General features: G+C 43.3%; 1 protein-coding gene across 12 annotated transcripts in view; it reads right to left on the minus strand.

The window, feature by feature from the left end:
• The window catches only part of FAT3 (FAT atypical cadherin 3), a 697,764-nt gene that overhangs the window by 32,707 nt on the left and 644,132 nt on the right, over positions 1-20,925 (minus strand). For all 12 annotated transcript variants that reach the window (XM_061628858.1, XM_061628860.1, XM_061628859.1 and 9 more), the window contains 3 exons: positions 12,038-12,172; positions 10,108-10,265; positions 1,581-2,049 (listed from right to left, as the gene is read on the minus strand). In XM_061628858.1, the coding sequence (XP_061484842.1) occupies positions 1,581-2,049; positions 10,108-10,265; positions 12,038-12,172 (762 nt within the window). The remainder of the gene's footprint in view (positions 1-1,580; positions 2,050-10,107; positions 10,266-12,037; positions 12,173-20,925) is intronic.

The following is a 20,925-nucleotide window of genomic DNA, read 5'->3' on the forward strand; positions in this document are numbered from 1 at the left end:
CCAAGCACACACAGAGTGAGACAGACTCCCAAACACACTCCCATGGACATGGACTCCCATGTCCTGGAACTCCCCACACACACACCACACACACACACTCAGGGGCTCACAAACACTGCCCACAGAGATTCCCAACACCTTGGACTCCCTCTCTTAACACACGGACTCCCAAACAGGTTCCTCTCCCCCACATGGGTTGCCAAGGGTCCTCTCCTCCTCTTCCCCCAAACGGGTCACCAAGCTTCCTCCTCTCCTCCCCTTTAGACCTTCTCCTGTGAGGAGGAGGAGGGAGGCAGCCAGCCGAGGTGAGAGACACAGGAACAGTGGGGAGTGGCTGGGGCAACGCCTCAGCAACCATCCTGCTCTCTCGCCGCTTCCTTCTCCTTGCCTTCCATTCCTGAGGCTATCACTGAGGTGGAGGGCTGCAACAGCAGAGAAGAATGGCGGATGAGGAGCTATCCGGGGCTGTCCTGACTGTTCCTCCATGGCTGACCCGGGCTGCCTCGCTCTCCCACCTTGTCTGCTCACTCGCTTCATGCCTGCCTTGCTTGCCCGCCCACTGTCCTTGCTTGCCTCACACCCTTGCCACACTTGCCTCACACCCGCCATGTCTCCCCCACACCCCCGTGGAATGCTGCCGTCACGCTGCGTGATGAGGGTCGGCTTACAAAAATATTATATGTATAGGTAAGAAATCAAAGCAGCAATAAAAATACAATTAAACATCGTACAGCATCTAGCACAGTGTGCCACGGTTACTACAGCAGCCAGAAAAACTGTCTAGTGGTGCGCCAAGACCCTCGGAGATTTTCAAGCTGTCTGTGGGGAAAAACAATTGGGAACCCACTGGCTTATAGCATTTTACAGGAGGGCATGGCTGGCTGGCTACAACCCTAAACAGGAACACTCCTGTTAGAGATGAAGAGCTGCAGCAACATTTTGTTGCAGGCACCAGTTGCACAAATAAGATTAGCAAAGTTTGGATGCATATCCAGCTTGGATACATATCCGGTTATGCAAGTTTCCCTTTCATTGTTATAGGACTAGAAAAGCTATTGGATCTATCTAGTGTCATGATTCTATGGGCCAGTTCATTTTTGAAGTGACCCTCACACAACTGACCACACAGAGGGAGGCCATTTGTGAGAATTAACTCCTTCATACTGGGGTGTGTGTGCACAACAGCTGTATGTAGAGCATCCAAATGGATGTGCTCATTCTCATGAAAGCTCCTCTGCTGGCACAAGCCCAGCAGTGACCCAGCCTACCATACTCTGAAGGTCCTGCTGCAAGGACTGCTGTAAATGCCGACTGACCCTACAGTGCTATCAGTCAGGGTTGCAAGCACCACGCTGGGACAATGGTGCTAAATGAAGATTAACAGGGAGGATTTTTAACCTGGTACTTCTGTGCCAAGAAGCTCTACGGAAGAAGGAACTGGATGTTTCCAACCTATTTCTATAGCTTTAAAAAAAAACCCAAATCCTATGGCATACTACTGTCAATGGGAAACTGAAAGCTCAACTAAACTCCTTCCCCCCCATCCTCCAGAAAGGTAAGGCTGAATGTAAGATATTCACCACCAGATGGCACGCTCATACAAGTCCCTCCATTCTGGCACGGGCTCCTCTCACAGGCATCAGGGTAGAGCACACAGCCAAGCTTCAGCTCAGTCAGGCCGACCACTTCTGCAAAGCTGCTGCGCTTGTTTTGTAACGGCAGCTCATTGTTGTTGAGGACGACAGAATCCAAGCAGCCCTGAAAGCCACTCAAGACTTGCGTCGTTCTCTTGTCCGTCAGGCTTCGGACGTTATCCACCTGCACCTGGGCTCCAAAATAAACCGAGCTATCGGTGCTGAGCGTCTGGAAGTAGAGGGGGGCTTTGCGACGCTCCACGTAGCTGTCGTCGAGCGACAGGCTGGTGAAATTCCGATTCAACTCAAGGAAGACCGAGTGCCAACTTCCGTCATTAACAGCCCTGCCAGAAATTCCCAGGATGCCCGGGCCAGTTCCACAATCCAACTGGAACCACAATTTGCCGTCCACAATCTGCAAAGGGAAAGCAAAATGTCAGGAAGATGAAGCTTCCATGTGCCCTTACGTTTGTTCTGACGCTTTGCAGGAAAACCGTAAAGCACCATGACCAGTACCAGCTGCAGACACGCACACAGACCCATCCACACATTTCTGATCATCGCTGGGCTGGAGTTATGTTTAACTGATTTTATACCAGCCATGTGTAGGTATTATATACCAGCATTTTTTTGAGTGCATTAAGCTGCTCACGGGATATTCACATATACAATTTTGTACAGGACCAGCTATCAATGAAGAGCTAACTGCCATGACAATTTTATTTTAGCAGATGACTTCACAATACGATCACTGTGCCTCCTAAGCCTAAGAAGCCATCACAGCCCATTGCATTTCTCCACCTGTCTCTGCAATCTGGCTCTTCTTTACTTCTATGCAATGGAGCAAACCCTCTCATGTTGCTCCTAGAACGTGGCATCCTGCTTTGTTTTCTTCCAGCATTCCTCCTTGTCCCTGCTGGGACTTTTCCTAGTGTCTGTCTCAGCTCTTCTTTGAGGTGGGCATAACTTGCCCCATCTACCATGTACCGGGCCAAGTGTGGCAAGATTCAGTGACATTTCCAGTTGCAGCAATCCACAGGGGAAGGGAGAGTGCAGGATGTGTGCTGATTGATACAGGGGGAAGAAGAGATATACAGCCCTGGTTCAGATACTTACAGGGTCAGCACTGAAATCTGTGCTGAAGAGGACAGCTATACCTCCCTCCTCTCCACCATGCACATGACATAACATGAGTGACAAGGGACCTCGATGTGGCAGCCCATAAATACAAAGGTCCCATTTCTCTGTTGTCTTTTTTCTCCCTTTTTTGATAGTGTGTAGAAGCTCTCGTGTGGAGCAGCTATGCCATGTATGACATATGCCAACCTTTTTAAACCTACGGGCACAGCTGGATTTTAGAACAAGTGCCATGGGCGCCACTCCCTCTGCCACTTTCCCTCCTTCCTTCCACTGATCACCCCCTACCTCCAGAGACAGGACGAGAAAAGGTACGTGCACACATACTTCACATTTCCAAGGGATCTTGGTAAAAGTTTCATATAGTAGAATTAATCTGAGCCTTAAAAAAGAACACAGAGGTGAAAGAGGAAGTGGGAAAGAGTGTCACTTCTCCAACTTCCTCTTTTAGATCTATGCACAAGGAGAAAAAGGTAATCACTCACATCACCTCATGACCAAGGAGACTGTTGGAATAAGCAAACTTGCATGTTCCCTTTAAGGGATATTTGGGAACTATTCCATGTACCTGTTTACCAGTGATGTAACTTCCTAAAGGGTGGGGTTACCTGGCTTTCTCTTCCTCCTCCTTTGTCTGGTAGTTTTTGCATATTCTCCATTAAGCCTGAGGAGAGTGAAGCATGCACATGCTTCTCTCCAAGATGACCATTATCATGGACTGAGACTCCTTTTATTTCATCTAAGCGAGAGCCTGTTTCCTGAACATATGAAGGGTCATGAGTAAACATTCTTTATCTTTTACTTAAGAAGATTGTGTCTGTTATTATTTGTGTCTGAGGGAAAGGGTGGACTGATTGATTCTCATCCCGCTGCTTGCATTTATATCTCTGCTAAGAAATAGGACCACAAAACTATTCCTATTTCACACATATTTTTAAAAATACCAAACAGGGACAGTATGTGTGTGTCTAGGCTTAGAGGTTTGTGGACACCAGGAAAATACCTCAAGGGTTCTACAGAAGAGGGGATGGATATGCTGTTTCTTCTCCATCATAGTTTGCAGCATCAGCCCAAGAACTGTTTAAAGCAGGCCCTAGATTCCTTCTTAGGAGAGTAAGAAGCTACATGTGAAGCTACTAGGCAGGAGGAAGCTGAGAAGGACAAATTCAAAAGCAAGCAGACACAGAGGGAGCAGAGGCTTTGCTGAATGCTGAGGGAACAGGTTGTAACCTGTATGTGAAGAAGCACATCAGCTGCCTTTCCACTTGGCCATCATGCTAATCTAGCAGAACCCACTGCATTTTCTTGTTCTTTTCTTCCTTTCCTATCCCTTCCTTTTGTGCCACATGTTTGATTGTTAACTGCACTGGCAGCCATTCTGTCTTACTCTTTGCACAGTGCAAAGCTGAATGTTAAGTGCTTCATGAATAAGAAGAATGGCAAGCCTGTGACTGGGTTCAAGTGTGGGCTGCATTTCTGAGGACATCACTGGCTGTGGCCAAGACAACTGCGTGCGGAAGGGTCTCACAGGCTGGAGACAGTTCACAGTTCTTAAGAGTGGTGATGGCAGTAAGAGAGAGAGAATATGAGTTTAGGGAAAGGGCTGTAGCTCAGTGGTAGGGCATCTGCCTTGCATGCAGAAGGTCCCAAGTTCAATCCCCGGCATCTCCAGGTAGGGCTGGCAGAGACCCCTGCCTGCAAGCCACTGCTGATCATAGAAGGCAATACTGAGCTGGATGGACCAGTGGATCCGATTCAATATAAGGCAGCTTCCCTATGTTCCTATGTTAGCCTGTTTCCTTTAATGGTGCTGCCGTGTCTGTTCAAGAAGGCTTGCAGGGTTTTGCAGCTCTACCACACCTTGTGAAGCAGGTTCATAAGAAACAGTGGTGGGATGGAATGTCCACGTGACAGGCAAGAACAGTAATAGCATGCTCTTTTCAACATTACTACTGTCTCTAGCCACAGTGCAAGAAAACCATTTAAGAATGTAAGGATAAAGAAGGAATCTGCTAGATCAGAACAAAGACCAATCTAGTGCAGCATCCTGTTTTCACAGTGGCCAACCAGATGCTGCTGCTATGGGAATCCTGCAAGCAAGACCTGAGTGAGACAGCACACTCCCCACTTGTGATTCCCAGAAACCAATATTCAGAGGGAAACTGCTTCCAACACTGGAGGTAGAATGTAGTCACTGATAGACTTATTCTCCATGATTTTGTCTAATCCTTTCTTAAAGCCATCCAAGTTGGTGATATTCTTTCGGACTATTGTATGCCCCCCCCAAACTGCACTCCAGATCATGACCCCCCTTCAATTTAGTGGGAAGTGGGTGTAGAGACCCTCCCCCCCCAGATATAAAGGCAACACTATTTGAAAAGGGAAAGATTAAAGTGATGGAGTTGAATCCCAGAGAGAAGAGGCACACCATGGGAAAGGAAATGGCTAGAGCAATCTAGGAAATGGCTACAGTGAACTATACAGATCATAACCATCCAGAACAGGAGTACAATAGGCTGGGCACAAATGGGGAAACTGCACAGCTATAGAAAACAAAAAGAAGTCAGATTTTCTGAGTTCCTGAACAAGGAAACCATTAGAGGGGGTGCTTTGCTCATGATGTTGTGCAGATGCCCTCAGTAGGGTTGCCAGGTTCTTGGCCTGAGACTGATCCTGTATCTTTAGAAGAGAAAGTCAGCCAAGTGCAGGTGTTCTTGCAACCCTGTAATGGGAAAAACCACAAGGTGGAATTCTCTCTTCCCCCTGCACAACTTTTAAAGATACAGAAGACCTTTTGGGGGCTGGCAACCAAGAGGTCTTCTGTATCTTTAAAAGTTGTGCAGAGGGAAGGGAGAATTCCCCCTTGTGGTTTTTCCCATTACAGAGTTGCAAGAACACCTGCACTTGGCTGACTTTCTCTTCTCCTAAAGATACAGGATCAGTCTCACGCCAGGAACCTGGCAACCCTAATGCCCTGTAAAATTAGAGTGAAGTGTGGCTATTCCTCAGTAAATGCTCAGTGTATGAAGCAGCTTCAGATTACCAGCGCATCAAGTCCAGTGCTATTTCATCTGACTGGTAGTAGTGCTCTAGGGTCTTAGAGAGGGGTCTTCCTCTGGGTTGCATCTGGGTTCCTTTTTAACCGGGCGATGCAAAGGACTGAACGTGGGAACTTCAACATGCAAGATATATGTTACTGCTGAGTCAGAGTCTCTCAGGAGACATTTTTTTCTGAGAAAATTTCTCAGAGTTTTCTTCTTACTCCCCCTAGGGGAAAAAAAGCCACTTTGTAGAATTCCCTCCAAATATTCTCCACCCTCCTTCCCCTGGACAAATTTTGTGAAATGGCCCACCCAATTTCTCTGCCCACAAATAGGGTGGACAATTTTGAGAGTCCATTTGCACAACATGCAAGGTATGACGTTTGCCACTATTCTTCCTCCCTTTTGCTGTTCTCGATTGCCCATTTGCTTGTGCCAATTCCATTTGCCTTCTTAGTGCCTCAGATATTCTTGCTAATAAAGGTTTATGGATTTCCCACTTTCTGTTCATTGCACTGTTCAGGTGTCAGCATTATGGGGAACCTCAGTGGTGGGGACTGGCACAATATACACCAGGAGTAGGGAACCTCAGGCCTGGGGGCCAAATGTGGCCCTCCTCTAGTGATTTTACCAGGCTGGAGTATGTCCTTGAACTGAGATAATGTGTCTTGTTCGCCTAGATGAAGGATGGTGTGTGCCTGGCCACACCCAGTTTTGCCACAGGCACTACTGATATGTGACCCCTGGGAGGTTGCCCTGCCGGGTTAAAAAAAGGTTCCCCTCTCTGGTATACATATAAAAGAGGTTATATGTGCATCCACATAAAACCTCATTATATTGACCAAGCAGGAGATATGAAGCAACCTCTAAGGGGATATACAACTTGGCATGCTCCAACTGCTTCACCAAATAAGCAAAATGAGATGAATAGGCATTGTATATCATTTTAGAACGTTCGCCTAGCTAAGGTGCTTGGATGCCATCCATTTCTGCATATCAACATTGCCAATGAAACCATCAAATGGTCCTTTTGGGACCTCCCTAGACTTGCAGAGTCCATCTGCAGTCACAGCTCATGAATGCAAAATGGTGCCTGCCCATTCATCTAGGGGAATATTTAGTTAGTGGGATTACATTTCAGGTTCATTTGAGCAAAATGGTAGATTTAATTAAAATATGACTTCTCCAGCTCCTGCTGCACCTGGGATCACATCCAAGGCTTCTTGCAGTTGAAGCAATGTAAGTTTCAGGTGAGCCTTGACGGAGGTAACGTATGACTATCTCACGCCCGTCGGTATTGAATTTTACAGAACAAGGCTGCGTATATATTACCAGGTGCCACCGATGGCAAGGATATAGCACCAGTGGTATTTCCCCCCCACACACATTCCTGTTCCCACCTGACAACACAGTCCTCCTACACTGTTGGATGAAGATCAAGAGTTCTGAAGGGCATGAGACCAGACCTGTGTGCAGATGGCCTCTCAAAATTCTCCACCACATTTGTAGGCAGAAAAACTGGGGCAGAGGGCGAGGCGTTTCACTGAATGAGATGTAACAGCAACTGTTTCATCTGCAGAAATATGGAGCTGGTCGAATCACATACAAAAGGGGGTGGGAGTTCTGAATTTAGCAGAAAGGGGGGACAAAAAACTCCTTTACTTTCAGCTATCTCCTGGCAGCCCCCCCCCCGGTTCAATAATGTTGTTGTTGTTGTTATTATTATTATTGGGTGGTATCCAATGCTAATCCTACTCAGAGTAGACCCACTGAACCGAAGTTAATCATGTTAATTAATTTCAATGGGTCTACTCAGAGTAGGGCTCACACTGGACACAACCCTATATATTTCCTTTAGTTCCCTCCGTTTCCATTTTAAGCTCACAACCACCCTGTGAGGTAGGGTTAGGCTGAGAGACAATAACTGGCCAAGGTCACTGAGTGGGGATTTGAACCTTGTTCTTGCTGGTCCCACATCAACGCTCTAACCGCTACACCACACTGCCTTACTTTTCTTCTCAGCCAATCCCCCCCCCCAACGTATTTATACAAAGTCAGACAATGGAGCTCAGGAATTTTCTAATTTGCAGCAGCTCTCTGGACTCTCAGCTAGAGGGTCTCTTTCACATCATCTGCTTTCTGATCCTTTCAAAACTGGGATTGAACCTGTGGCTTTCTTCATGTAAAGCATGTACTTTACTGCAATTAAAAGAAACAAACAAAATGTCACAATAGCTTTGATAAAAGCTAACTACACCAGCACCTACTTCTCAAAACCGACAACATCAGTTTGTAATTCCACTGAGTTTTCCCAAGTAAATGGGCTTTAGGGGAATACATAATCATACTCCTGAAGGAGAGTATATTACATCTGGGGCCACTGCTGAAAAGCCCCCACTCCTGGCTGCTGCTGACTTTTGCTTCCCCTATTAGGGACTAGGGAACAAAGTCATCAAAAAAGTAGAGGGACCAAGAGCCATCAGGAGGCTGCTCCCCCTGCTTCGCAGGAAGAATATCATGGCAAGGAGAAGGCCGGCCTGGCCCCATCCATCAAGAAGAGAAGGAGCAGCTGCAAGGCACGTGCTTCTCTGTACTTTGCCAGAAATTAGACTGGTGAGAAATTTGTAACTAAGAACTAGTGCTTGAGTTTGTTCCTCCCCTTCTCCCTCCCAATCCCCTTTCCTTTCATGCCATGTCTTTTAGATTCTAAGAGCTGGTTCACACAGTGACTTACTGTGAGATTGGTGCTACTTGCATCCCCGTTTAATTTGCATGGTTCATATGACGTTGCAGGCAATCAGCAGCTATCACACAGTTTTCCCATATCAAACCAATCCAATTTTAATGCGAAAAGGAAAGGAAAAAACGTTTCAGGTTCGCTGCGCTCCTCCGTGTAGGCACTCAATTTTTTTTAATGTGCGGGCTCTCTTATGCCCCATTGTCAGCTCCCTCTCTTGCTCCCGCCTGCAAAAGCTGCCTTTCACTCACTCCCCCCTCTATTCAGTTTAATACAGTTTTGTGCCAATTGCACCTCCACACTCTCCTAGCTGAAGCCTGGAGAGGCATGCCATTGACAAGAAACCATGAAACTGACAAAAAAACCTTCCCCATCTCAGTTAGCAATATCGGTACATCGGAGGGAGTAAGCATGTAAAATTAGGGGTAGGGCCACAAGGAAACAGTGAAACTAAACATTTTCAGAGGAATACCTGCTTGTGTGAAAGGAAAACAGCAGATTTGAAGGTAGGAAGTGTGAACCTTGCAAATTCATCATGATGGCAAAAGCTGCGTCTTTGCTGCGAAGTTTACCTCCTGTGTGAATGAGCCCTAAGTCTGATGGCAGGGACTGACTTGTACTTACTGACCACGGAAAGCTGCTCTGGGAGCCTTTACTGATTGAACAGCAGGGTGAAAAGAAAAGCTTTAATGCATAGATATACACTGCAGATAAACCGTTCTAACCTTGGGGAAGGGCTGTAGCCAGGGCTGTGGAGTCGGAAGCAATTTTGGATGGAGTCGGTAGAAATGTACTGACTCTGACTTCAAAATAAAAACTTTCATAGGAATTTAGGAAAGTTTTCTTGTTCAGAAATTTTAATCAAATAAATATATTTTATGTTCTATCAATCTAGCCTGATGATTCACGTGGTGGTGATGAAATGCCTTGTGCTACCATTTTACTACAGTAAATTTGTTATTACTAGTTAATATACATTTGCCATTTATGAAGGAGTCAGAGTCGGACAGTAGAAAAATAGAGGAGTCGGAGTCGAAGGTTTGATGTACCGACTCCACAGCCCTGGCTGTAGCTCAGTGGTAGAGCATCTGCTTGGCCCACAGGAGGTCCCAGGTTCAACTCCCAGCATCTCCAGGTAGAGCTTGGACTGTCCTCTGTCAAGCCCCGGAGTAACACTGCCAGTCCATGTGGCCAATACTGAGGTAAATGGACCAAAGCAGCTTCCCATGTAACTAAAGGCAGCTTTGACAGGTATTGCCAACGCTGCACAAAATTAAGTTGCCTGGTCTTGCTGTTGCACATTATACCCTCAGGAGGCTTTTTCTTTTCCAATGGAAACAACTATCAGAAACAATGAGACAGTTCCCTCGTTGTTGCTGAAGCTGTGGTTTCTTTCCTCATTATCCTAAAAAAACCCACACCCAAACCCTGAGAGTGCAGAAGTTTCTGCATCCGCAGCTAAAATGGGAACAGCATTCCCAATAGCGAGGGCCCAATGAGAGGGAGGCACATAATCAAGTAAAATAACTGCGGGAAAAGATAAACTTCTTTTAATTACCTTCAGAATTATACAGGGATTTGCTCTGGTGTACATTATAATCCCATTGCTTTGCAGAGTCCGCAGACGCAGAGCCAACTTGAATTCCTCCTTCTTGCTATTTTCAGAAACCCGGTATTTGATGTAACTATTCCCAGAAAAGCTAAGGGAAGTGTGTCCTGAAATAAACCATTTGGAAAAGAAATGTAGGCTTTAAATTTTTTACATTTTGAAGTAAGACGCATGAGATTATCCTACTGTTTGCCGGAGGGGGGAATTAATTAAGGAAGATGCATGGTTAACAAAGCTGATAAAGAAGAATCTTAAAAACAAGGTAGAAAAAGCCTATCTTCGACGGATTAAAAACTCGTCCCTCTTGTGTGCACACCTTATGTTAAGGAAGATTAATTCACTAATGGGGGGGGGGGGATGTTCCTTGATAGGAATTATTACCATGCATAAAATGAGATCATTCTGTTTGCAGAGAACAAACTAGATATCAATTTTTTTATTATTTTACTGCTGTTATCACTTTTGTGTACACACGGAAGCCTTGTACAGATTGTGGCCTGCCAAGCTCAATAGAGCTTACCAGCCAGCCACTTGTTATGGTAGCATTCACCAACCTGGTGCCCTCCTTGAGCAACAGCCAGTATAGCCTACACAATGCTGGCTGGGTCTGATCAGCGTTGTAGTCTGAAACATCTGGAGGGCACCAGGTTGGTGAAGGATGTATTACAGCCTGCCAAGCGCTTGATAACCCCCATGTTTTTGGCAGTTACAGGTGGGCAGGAAGACCATGAACAGCCTTACAACTCTGCTTGAAAAGGTCTGCCTTCCTTGGCCTTGAGTCCCCAGATGTTGTTGGACCACACATCTCATTATCCCTGACCAGTGGCCATGTTGGCTGAGGCTGATGGGAATTGGAATGTAACAACATATGGAGGGCATAACATTGTCTATCCCTGTACTACACCCGTTTTCCATTGGGAAGCAAATATACAATCTCTCTGCTTCATGAGATTCTTACACTGGGGTCCAGTTCTGAAGTTAATGAAAAGATTTTATTTTGTCTTCTTATTACTGTTTTAAATTTTGTGTGTATGTATTTAAAATACTTAAAAGTAAGTTATAGATTAGAAAATGCAGTAAGAATCTATTATGGTTGGGCAACTAAAGGGGTGGTTGTTGTTGGATGGCATTAGCATGACTCTCCCAGCTAGTAAGAACACGTACAAACTTTGTAACTAAATAATGCTTGAGTTTGCTTTTTTCTTCTCCCTCCCAATCCATTTTCCTTTTATGTTATGTCTTTTAGACTGTAAGTCTAAGGACAGGGACTGACTTATTAGTGATTGTTATAAACCACTCTGGAGACATTTTCTGGTTGAAGAATGGAGTAAAAAACACTTAAAAAGACATAGTAACAAAAGAAATGTTCATGTGCATTTTTTTCAAGGGCACCATATTACAAAGGTTTGCCAGCTCTGACACAGGGCACTTCCCTGCTTCAAGGATGTATTGGCCAAAATCTCCCCAAATGTAGATGTCACCTTGAAAATGTCATTCCTGTCCTTTAGGGGCAAGGAGGATTTATAGGAAAATTGACAGGTTTTAGATAAGTGAAACAAAAAGGAGAACAAGCTCAGTGACCAGAGAACACTGATCTAAAACTCTTTATTGAAGCTCAACACATTTCAGAGCAACCCCCCTCCTTCTTCAGATGCTTGAAAAGCTTGCAAATTCTTAAAATTTAAAAACACCTGTTCTTAAAGTTCAACCAACTCAAGTACTAGCTTGAAAGAGTAGAAGAGTGCAATTCCCCCTTGCCCTCTCTTCATATCTATGTTGAACTTCTGCAATGAATAACTGAGGTGGTTTTAAACAAGCCACACAACACATTTTTTTGATACTCAAACAAAATGATACAGCAACAGAACAAAATGTGTACCTGAGCATTCTCCTAGTTTCCCAGGAGGGCATTGGCAGATGAAAGGCCTCCGGTTGATTTCATAGCCCACACATTGCATATCTCCAGGACAGGGTTTCTCTGTGCATGGATCACTAGAGCCTGGACACAATCCTCCTGTTGCAGATGTAGAAGAAAACAAATGCTGCCACGTTATCCATCACTAGGGATGGGGGAGAAATTCTATTCATTTTCCATGTAAACCCAAATCTATCAAATTCGCACTTTCCAAAACAATATGAGAACCAAAACACAACTAACTTTTCAAATTTGCGCTTATCCATATGTTGCCATGTAGTTGTCCAACCAAACAATGTTTACAAAAACTTATATATTTGGGGAAAGTGTGCATAAAACACACACGAAAATGAATATATTAGTGAAAATAATACAAACATGCATTAGGAGAAATTGCTTGCAAACAATATTCTCATCAGTCAAAACCACATACAAAAATGTATCTATTAGGAGAAATCTGCATTAAAATGCTGAAGAATTTTCATGAGATTTTTTTAAAGTAAATTGCGGTAGAAATGTGAGAACTGGATTTAAGACTGGAAAAATCAGAAAGAGAGAGGACCAAAACTGACAGATCCTTCCATCCCTATCCATCATATAAAGTAAAATTCCTTTGGAGGAATCATAGGATTTTGGAGTTGGAAAAGTCCTTGGAAGTCAGCTAATCCAGAGGTTTTTCAGGAAGGAGTGTGCTAGGGGCAAGGCCCTGCAGTGCAACTTCCTCCCTGACACTAACTCTGAGTGACAGCAATAGTTTCTTGCCCTCACTCTGAACTGGTGATGATGCCATGTCTGGAGCTATGGTGCACTATCACAAAGCTAAAAATGATTGACTAGATGGCAGCTTGGCATCAACATGTTGGCTATGTGATCACTGATTGGTTAATATCTTAAAGTTAGCTAAGGTGTTGGACTATGATCTGGGAGACCACAGTTCGAATCCCCACACAGCCATGAAACTCACTGGGTGACCTTGGGCCAGCCACTGCCTCTCAGCCTCATGAAAACCCTATTCATCGGGTCGCCATAAGTCGGAATCGATGTGAAGGCAGTACATTTACATTTTTTATAGTTGATCAAGGCTGCGAAGTAAGAAAAACAGTGCAAAATATTAGAAAATGTCTGTGGAGGGTGTTGTGAACCTTGACATTCCCACTTTCACAACAAAAATGTTCTTATGCAAAAATTTGGCTTCAATACTACTTCCAACCATGCTTTGACCCACAAAGATGAACTCAGGCTACCAGTTAAGCAATGTCAGCTTGACAATGTGCTTGACAATGCTTCTGATTTTGTCTGCATCCCATTTTTTCAGGTGGAGATGAGCCACCGTTTGTGGATTCAATGTGGTGGCTTACAATTTGTGCAGCCCTTATATACGCCTTCCAGATCCTGGGGGTTAAAAGTAACCACAAGCAAATGATTTAGGACAACTGGAAGTCAGGTGTAGAAACCAGAAGTTCTGGTGAACACTGCTGATGGATTCCATATGTTGTCATATGTGACAACTTTGAATTGAAGAGGCCGGGAAAGATCTGCTCCACACTGTTGGCTGCTGCTGATCGGGAGGGGTGAACCTCATGTGATTACACTCAGACATAGGGTAAATTGTACTATGTATTATGGGGAGAGAACTCAGGAAGAGGCTGCTGCTTTGGGAATGTTTTGTGCAATGTCTGCTTCTGCCCATATACATATATGAACTTACAGCACGACTAAAGAAATACCAACAAATATTCACTTTCATTCATTTATTTTGGACTCAGCCTGAGCTGCCAAGCCAATCCTAAAACGTTTGCCCATTAAAAAGGCCTCCCAGCATCTGACAGAGACATGAAAACATACGGCACCAATCTTTCCAGGTTTTAAGGCAAAAAGAGCTCAAGAGGAAATGAATACATGCGAGGACCAACGTCTACCCATGTTACTGCTTTTGGGGCTCCCAGGTGAGCTCGTGCATTTAAAACAGAGAGGCTCCCTAAGCAACAGGTTTCATTTGCTTCTGTTGACTTGCACCCAGAGCATGAAAGAGGGGGTGAAACTGTGGAGGATAAAGGAAATTGCAGAAAGATGAAATCCCCATGTATTCCAAATTTACTATGTTCATGGTTGTCAGACGTTTTAGTCTACAACCCCCATCAACCCCAACCACCACAAACAGGGCTGATGGGAGTTGTAGTCCAAAGCACCTTGCAGACACCAGATCAGCAAAGGCTGTTCTACATGAACCTGCCCGCCAATGCAATCATCTTCAGAGACCCTGCTCTGTCTTCCACTGCAGACCATATTGTGGCTGGCAGGGATACAAGGCAGGGCCTTGTTTGGTGGTGGCACCCCATTGTGGAACTTCCTTCCAAGGGATATCAGATTGGTCTCTTATTTATTAAATTTATATCCCGCTCTTCCTTCCAGACATCTGATGTCTTTTAGGTGGGTGACTAAGATATTTTTATTCTACCAGGCTTTTAGTCTATTTTCCTCTTGCCTGTTTGGATGCATTTAATTTGTTTTTATTCTAGTTTCTTAAATGCTCATTTAATTGTAATTAGATTTAATTCTTGTAAACTGTCTCATGGGCCTTTTTTGGGCTCAAAAGGTGGCATATAAATGTCTTTTTAAATAAATAAAGTATATTTATATCGGGTGACAGCATATATATAAAAAGGCCTGTTACCTGTTGAATGAACTCTTAATTGATTAATTGTATGAGTAGGTTTAAGTTTGCTAACAGATTAAAAAATAAATATTTAGATCTCTGCATACAAATAAAAACAATGCTACTGGGGGGGAAAAGCCTTTTTACTTTGGTTCTCTATGAGGCACCCTAGGGTGGGCTTTTTGGGGGGGGGTCTTCCCTCTTAGGAAAATCCCAGGGCCCTCTCTGAATTTTCAGCTGTTACTTAAAAAAATGTCTAGCCTTCTTTTTTATGAAGATGTAAGGAAAAGCAGGCAGGCAGTACTCAGAGGCAGCATTGCCACAGAATATACCAGTTGCTGGGGTGTCAGCAAGGTACTTTATATGTTTTTAACTGTAAATATGCCAGGCTACCGGCATTACTCTTGCGGCTGCACTGCAATGATTCTTCATCCCTTTTGGCCCCATTTTAGAAGATCGGGGAGAGAGATGGGAGTAGATGGTACCACCAGTATTATTGCAAGTTTTTGTGTTACGATAAAATAATTAACACCCATTTTTAGAAAAGGATCAACTCCTCTCTTTTAGTGAATCAAACTGGTCTTTAATTGGGTAATCAAAGTGTACATGTGTGTGTGTAGAACATCTATGTATGGTGCATGCATGTATGGCATCTCAAAGCAAATTTAGGAACAAGGAGCACTCCTTCCCATTTAATAAAAGGCATCGCTGAGTCTCACAAAAGCAGCATTCTCTGACCATCTCTTTATTTAGCTCCAAGTCTTATTTACAGCATACAAAGGATGCAGTGGACATGTAGGAGGGCAAACACACCCCTTGCAGTTATCACAGACAGTTAGTTCCTAATGCACTTCATGACAAGGTAAACATGGGTTTGCTTGGAGCACAGCTCAAATTGCATTGGTCTTTTCCTGGAAACAAAAAATTATTACTGCAGGGTTTTGAAGTGGACACAGCCTGCCTACAAATACAACAACCACCATAAATGCCTGGGGTTGATGTACAGTGTACTGCGGTCAATTTAGTATTTCAGAGCACTCCTCTTGCTTTGTCAAGTATTTGCTCACCAGGTCTTGAAGGAATACAACAACTCAAGAGTCCTGCCTTGCCACTGTCATGCAAAATGATGCATAGACATTCCTATGAACAATATACAGTACTGGATGCAATAATGGGAATATATGACTAAAATGGGTTGGCATTAAGTTCTCAGCACTGCATATGATACCTCCACGTTACTGAGGTATATATCATCACAACAAAAAGGCTTGGCAAGGAAGTTGGGTCTGAGATGGAAAATGGCCATCTCATCCCATGACTTGTATATTCACGTCCATTTGCTGCTAGGAATGGGAGAGAAATTTGATTCAGTACACATTTAAAGCCAAATACAAAACAATATGAGAACAGAAACACAAACATCCTTCAAAATCCGCACTTATTTGAATTTTGTGATGCAGTTCTCCAACAAATATGATTATAAAAGAGCATTTTAGGAGAAAGTATGCATACAATGTATATATTAGTGAAATTAACATATAAAAAGACATCATGTTAGTTGCTTGCGAAAATGTGTACTCAAAACTCCATATAAAATGTGTTTTATTAGGAGAAATTTGCACTAAAAAGCTGAAGAAAAAAATCACAAATTGCTGCAGAAACCTGGATGGCTGGAAAAATAAGAAATTAAGAGAACTGAAACTGACAGATCCTTCCATCCCTAATTGCCACAGATACTATTAATCTTCACTCCTCTTTTGCCATTGGAGTTGGTCATAGTGGGGCCAAGCAGCAGCAATGCAGGAAGACATATTTGGCCCAGGGGACGCCTGCGGCAGAAAGGATTGCCAATTGACTAGAAAAGAAAATGGCATGGGCTGTTCCTGTGTCTATAACACAGGAGTGGGCAACCTGTGGCCATCCAGGTGTGGCTGGACTACAACTCCCATCACCACTGACAATTGGCCATGCTAGCTGGGTCTGATGGGAGATAGGAGTCCAGTATCGAGAGGGCCACAGGATCTCCACACCTGCTATAATAGCAGACTAAGCTGCAAAAATGCAATAGGTGAAGCTTTTGGCAGAGAGAGAATCACCTGTCCAGTTTATTTCTAATTCTCATTTCAAGGTTCCTTTCTCCCTATCCTGCTTGCTTATTTTCAACACCATGGACAACACATGGTTAAAAACCAAGACCACTCTTTCAAGACTAAATGAAATCCTTGCTCTCACTGTTTTGTTATGATATATTTTTAAAACGCATGGAGAGTTTGGCGGCAGTGATATATTGCTCTGCTAAAAATTACAGAACAGTTAAAATAGTATCTTTTAGAGTTCCTAACTGTCCATCCGATTCCGCTAGCTCTTTCAACATGTTCACATATCGCATAAGCACTGCACACAGATCTGTATGCACAGGGTATTTGTTCTCAGAACACAATTAAATTTTATGTCATGTCAGGCAGTAATTTTCAACAAGCCTCTCCGTAGCTGACAGATAGACAAGTCACTTGGGCAAAAAAGCTGCAGGACTCATGAATATACAAAAGCTTGTGGGAAGACAACCCTGCTGAGATTTTGGAACAAGGCACCACATGTTTTCACAACCTTTTAACCTCCGGTGAAATCTTTGACACCAAGCAATAAAATCAATACATGGCCTTGTAAATCAATCTTTGCGATGTTTCAGCTGATTTGCACTCTAGGTAGAATAAGTTCCCTATGAAGCCTAGAGGCACGTAGAAAGAAGGTAATAATTTAATGCGACAGGCCTGCATGACTGGTGATCCAGCAAGCCAAACACAGCCCAAAAGCCATGTGCTCGGGCTTCCCAGGTGCGTGACAGCCCCTGTGGTTTTGCAGTCTTAATCAGGCAGCAGAAGCAGGTGCGTGTGTGTGTGTTTCTTGTTGAAGTTTTTGCTGGGCTTTCATTTACGGCTTGTGGGCTGTGTTCAGCTGGATGACTCACAAGGTGTGTAGGACTGGAGTGCAAAGCTCATATAAACTGACAGTGCGCAGGCAAACTGTTTCAGGTAGTCTCTGTGATGATAGAGGCCATTAGCACCCTGGGCAACAGGACCCTGAGTGAACCACAACTGTCCATGTCGTGATGGAAGGACCTGCCCATTTGGGATCTGCCAGTTTTTCACTGTTCCAACCTGAAACTCAGTTCTTCATATTTCTGCAGCAATTTGCAATTTCTTTACAGAAAAAAATGAAAACTCTTCAGCATATTAGTGTGAATTTCTCCCAATAAATACATTTTTGTATGCACTTTTGCCTAATGTACTCATTTTTGCAAGCAATGTTTCCTAATATAATGTATTTTTGTATTTTATTTTCACTAATATATTCCTTTTATGCACACTTTCCCCTAAAATAGGCATTTTTGTAAACATTGGTTGGTTGGAGAACTATATCACAAAATTCTTTAAGTGTGAATTTTGAAAGATGGCTGTGTTTCGGTCCTCTTATTGGTTTAGAAAGTGCAAATTTGATAAGATTCTGGTTTAAATGCAAACTGAATTGATTTTTCCCCCCATTCCTACCTCCACGATAGCCAAAAACATGCCAAATGGCTTAGCTGAGTTACAAATGGGTTGTTAGATCCTAGCTAGCCTCAGTTGTCCAGGTATGACTGTGGCTATCTCAACAAGGGTGTGTGATTAAAAAGGCTCCTGTGGTTGGTTGACAGGTTCAAGGTGGTTGTTTCAGGCACTTCCATGTTCAACCTCCAGACTCTCCAAGGAAACAAGTGGCATTCAGGGTGCTGAGTCCAGCCAACATGAAGCAAACTTACCAGATGCCAAGCTGGTAGTGGTACCCATTGTCAGGAGCTACAAGGGCTAGAACCTAGAATGTTAGGATGTTTGGTAAGCCACTAAGAAATGGAGATGGAAGAGTTCTCAGGGGGATGATGTTTTGTGGGTTGCAGAGTTAAGCCTGTCCACCTAGGCAGCTTATTAGTCTTCCCTGAACTGGCAGGGGCTATAACATGTAATCAATAAGTGCATTCCATATTTAAAGCATGTGCTCTACCCCTGAGCAGGCTGTACATTTTGGCCCTGTGGCATTTGTTTGGCTCTCCAGTCCTAACTTGCGCACGCTGAGCTGGTGCTAGGATGTTATCCTAGATCTAAAGTTTCATTTCCATTTCTGTTATCTTTTCGGTGCCTATTGAAGACCTTCCTCTTTCAACAAGCCTTTTAAGTTGAGACCTATCCCAGTCTGCTTCTGTGTTGGAATTGCTTTTTAATATGCTTTTAAACCTTTTTTTTAAAAAACAATATGTTTTAAACCTTTTTTTAAAAAAAGCCTTCAAAGCTTTTAAAAAATGTTTTTAAAGTTGTTTTGTTTTAATGTATTTTAATGTCTGTTTTTATGACTTTTAAAGTGTTTTTAGTGCTTTTGTTTGCCTTCCTGGGCTCCTGCTGGGAGGAAGGGTGGGATATAAAATAAATAAATAAATAAATTTCATCAGTGGTTACCCCTGCCATCGCAAACTCACTGTGACAATGTAAACGGGCATCTTAGAGGAGATGCCAGGGACAAACATGGATAATCCTCTTGGGGCTCTTTAAGTGTCTCAGGAGCCAAAAGGTTCTTTCTTTCTTTCTTTCTTTCTTTCTTTCTTTCTTTCTTTCTTTCTTTCTTTCTTTCAAAATCATTTGAAGGGTGTTCTGCCAGGCAACTGGGCCCACACTGGATGGCTCTGTCCCACTTTGCCAGTACTATGACATTGCTTCAGCGGTGGCACTGTGTCCCACTCCTTGCACAAAGCCACTTATTCAGCACAAGCCAGCATTCCCATCAAACTGCAAGAGTGGTCCTGACAGACAAACTACAGGCATTTCAACTTTTTATTCAAGCTTCTGTAGGTGATTTTATAGCTGTCACAAAACTTTTAAAATATTGACGCTCTGGAGAGAGTTCTTTATGCCTGTCTTTGTGGATATAAGGGCCCCCAAGCTACAAATCACATCTTATTGCATTGCTCCTGGCTAACATGCATTTTCAGGGTGATTTCACAATGGCAGAGACTAAAAGCCACTAAAACACTCATGAGGACATTGTCCCACCTTTAGGGATTTATAGTCAAGTCTTGCATATCTACTCTGAAGTCTAGCAGTTTTTCTGCTGTTCTTTGTTTCTCCCAGAATTAGAGCCAGCAAACATATGTTAAGGGGGATTTTTTTTCCCTCTAGGCAACCCCCCCCCAAATAAAGGACACTCCCCAGGGCTCTAGGAAGCAGAAATAAGACTGTTCTGGGTTACAGACCGAAATCAGAAGGTCAGCCAAAGTCGATTATATTTAATATGATGGGATGGATCCACCTGATTTTAGAAAAAAGGAAACATGACAATAGTTGGAAAACAAGTGAAGTGTGCTGAGTAGACTCTACCTAGTAGGGTGATGGTCTTGGACTGGAGAGATCTGGGTTCAAATTCCTGCATTGTCAAGGATTGAGATTGGATTGCACTATTAGGCAAGTCACTGTTTTTCAGTTTAAGTCTAAACTACCTCACAGGTCTGTTGTGAGGATAAACTGGGATAAAAGAAGATGGGTGGTATCCACTGTTAGTCCAACTCACAGTAAACCCATTGATTTAGTGGGTCTTCTCTGAGTAGGACATAGTTGGGTATCACCCAATGAATTTGTTGAGATGCAATCCTTTCATTAGGGTGTGGCAAAACAAGGCACAGATACAACTCATTTGTTTAATGTTTTATAATATACTTATAAGCTTATCCACTTGTCTACATATATACATATGTTTATTAAACATTATTTGATTATTTTGTAAACTTGTTATTTCACTGTTTTGAAAATATAATAAAAATTCAAATGTCAAAATAGGAGTATGTGTAGACTAGAAATGCGTCTCTGGTATGATGAGCTGGAGAAAAAAATGAATTCCTTTCCATCTAAGGTTGCAGTACCAGAATACCAGGATCACCCTTCAGTGTTTAATCCTAGTAATACCTGCAGATACACATGTCTTCTTTTGGACATCTTTTCCATATGTGGTGATTGTGTTGTCACCACCAACTGAACCAACTGTTTTAACTGAACAAGTGCCCACCTGAATGATTCACAATAGATTGGACACCATTGCAAAGAAGATCACATACATGGTAAAATACAAACAAACACATGATGTGGATTGCTTTCCATGAAGGTGCAGGATTTAAAAC

Source organism: Rhineura floridana, chromosome 5, assembly GCF_030035675.1.
Source record: "Rhineura floridana isolate rRhiFlo1 chromosome 5, rRhiFlo1.hap2, whole genome shotgun sequence".
Classification (NCBI taxonomy): domain Eukaryota; kingdom Metazoa; phylum Chordata; class Lepidosauria; order Squamata; family Rhineuridae; genus Rhineura; species Rhineura floridana.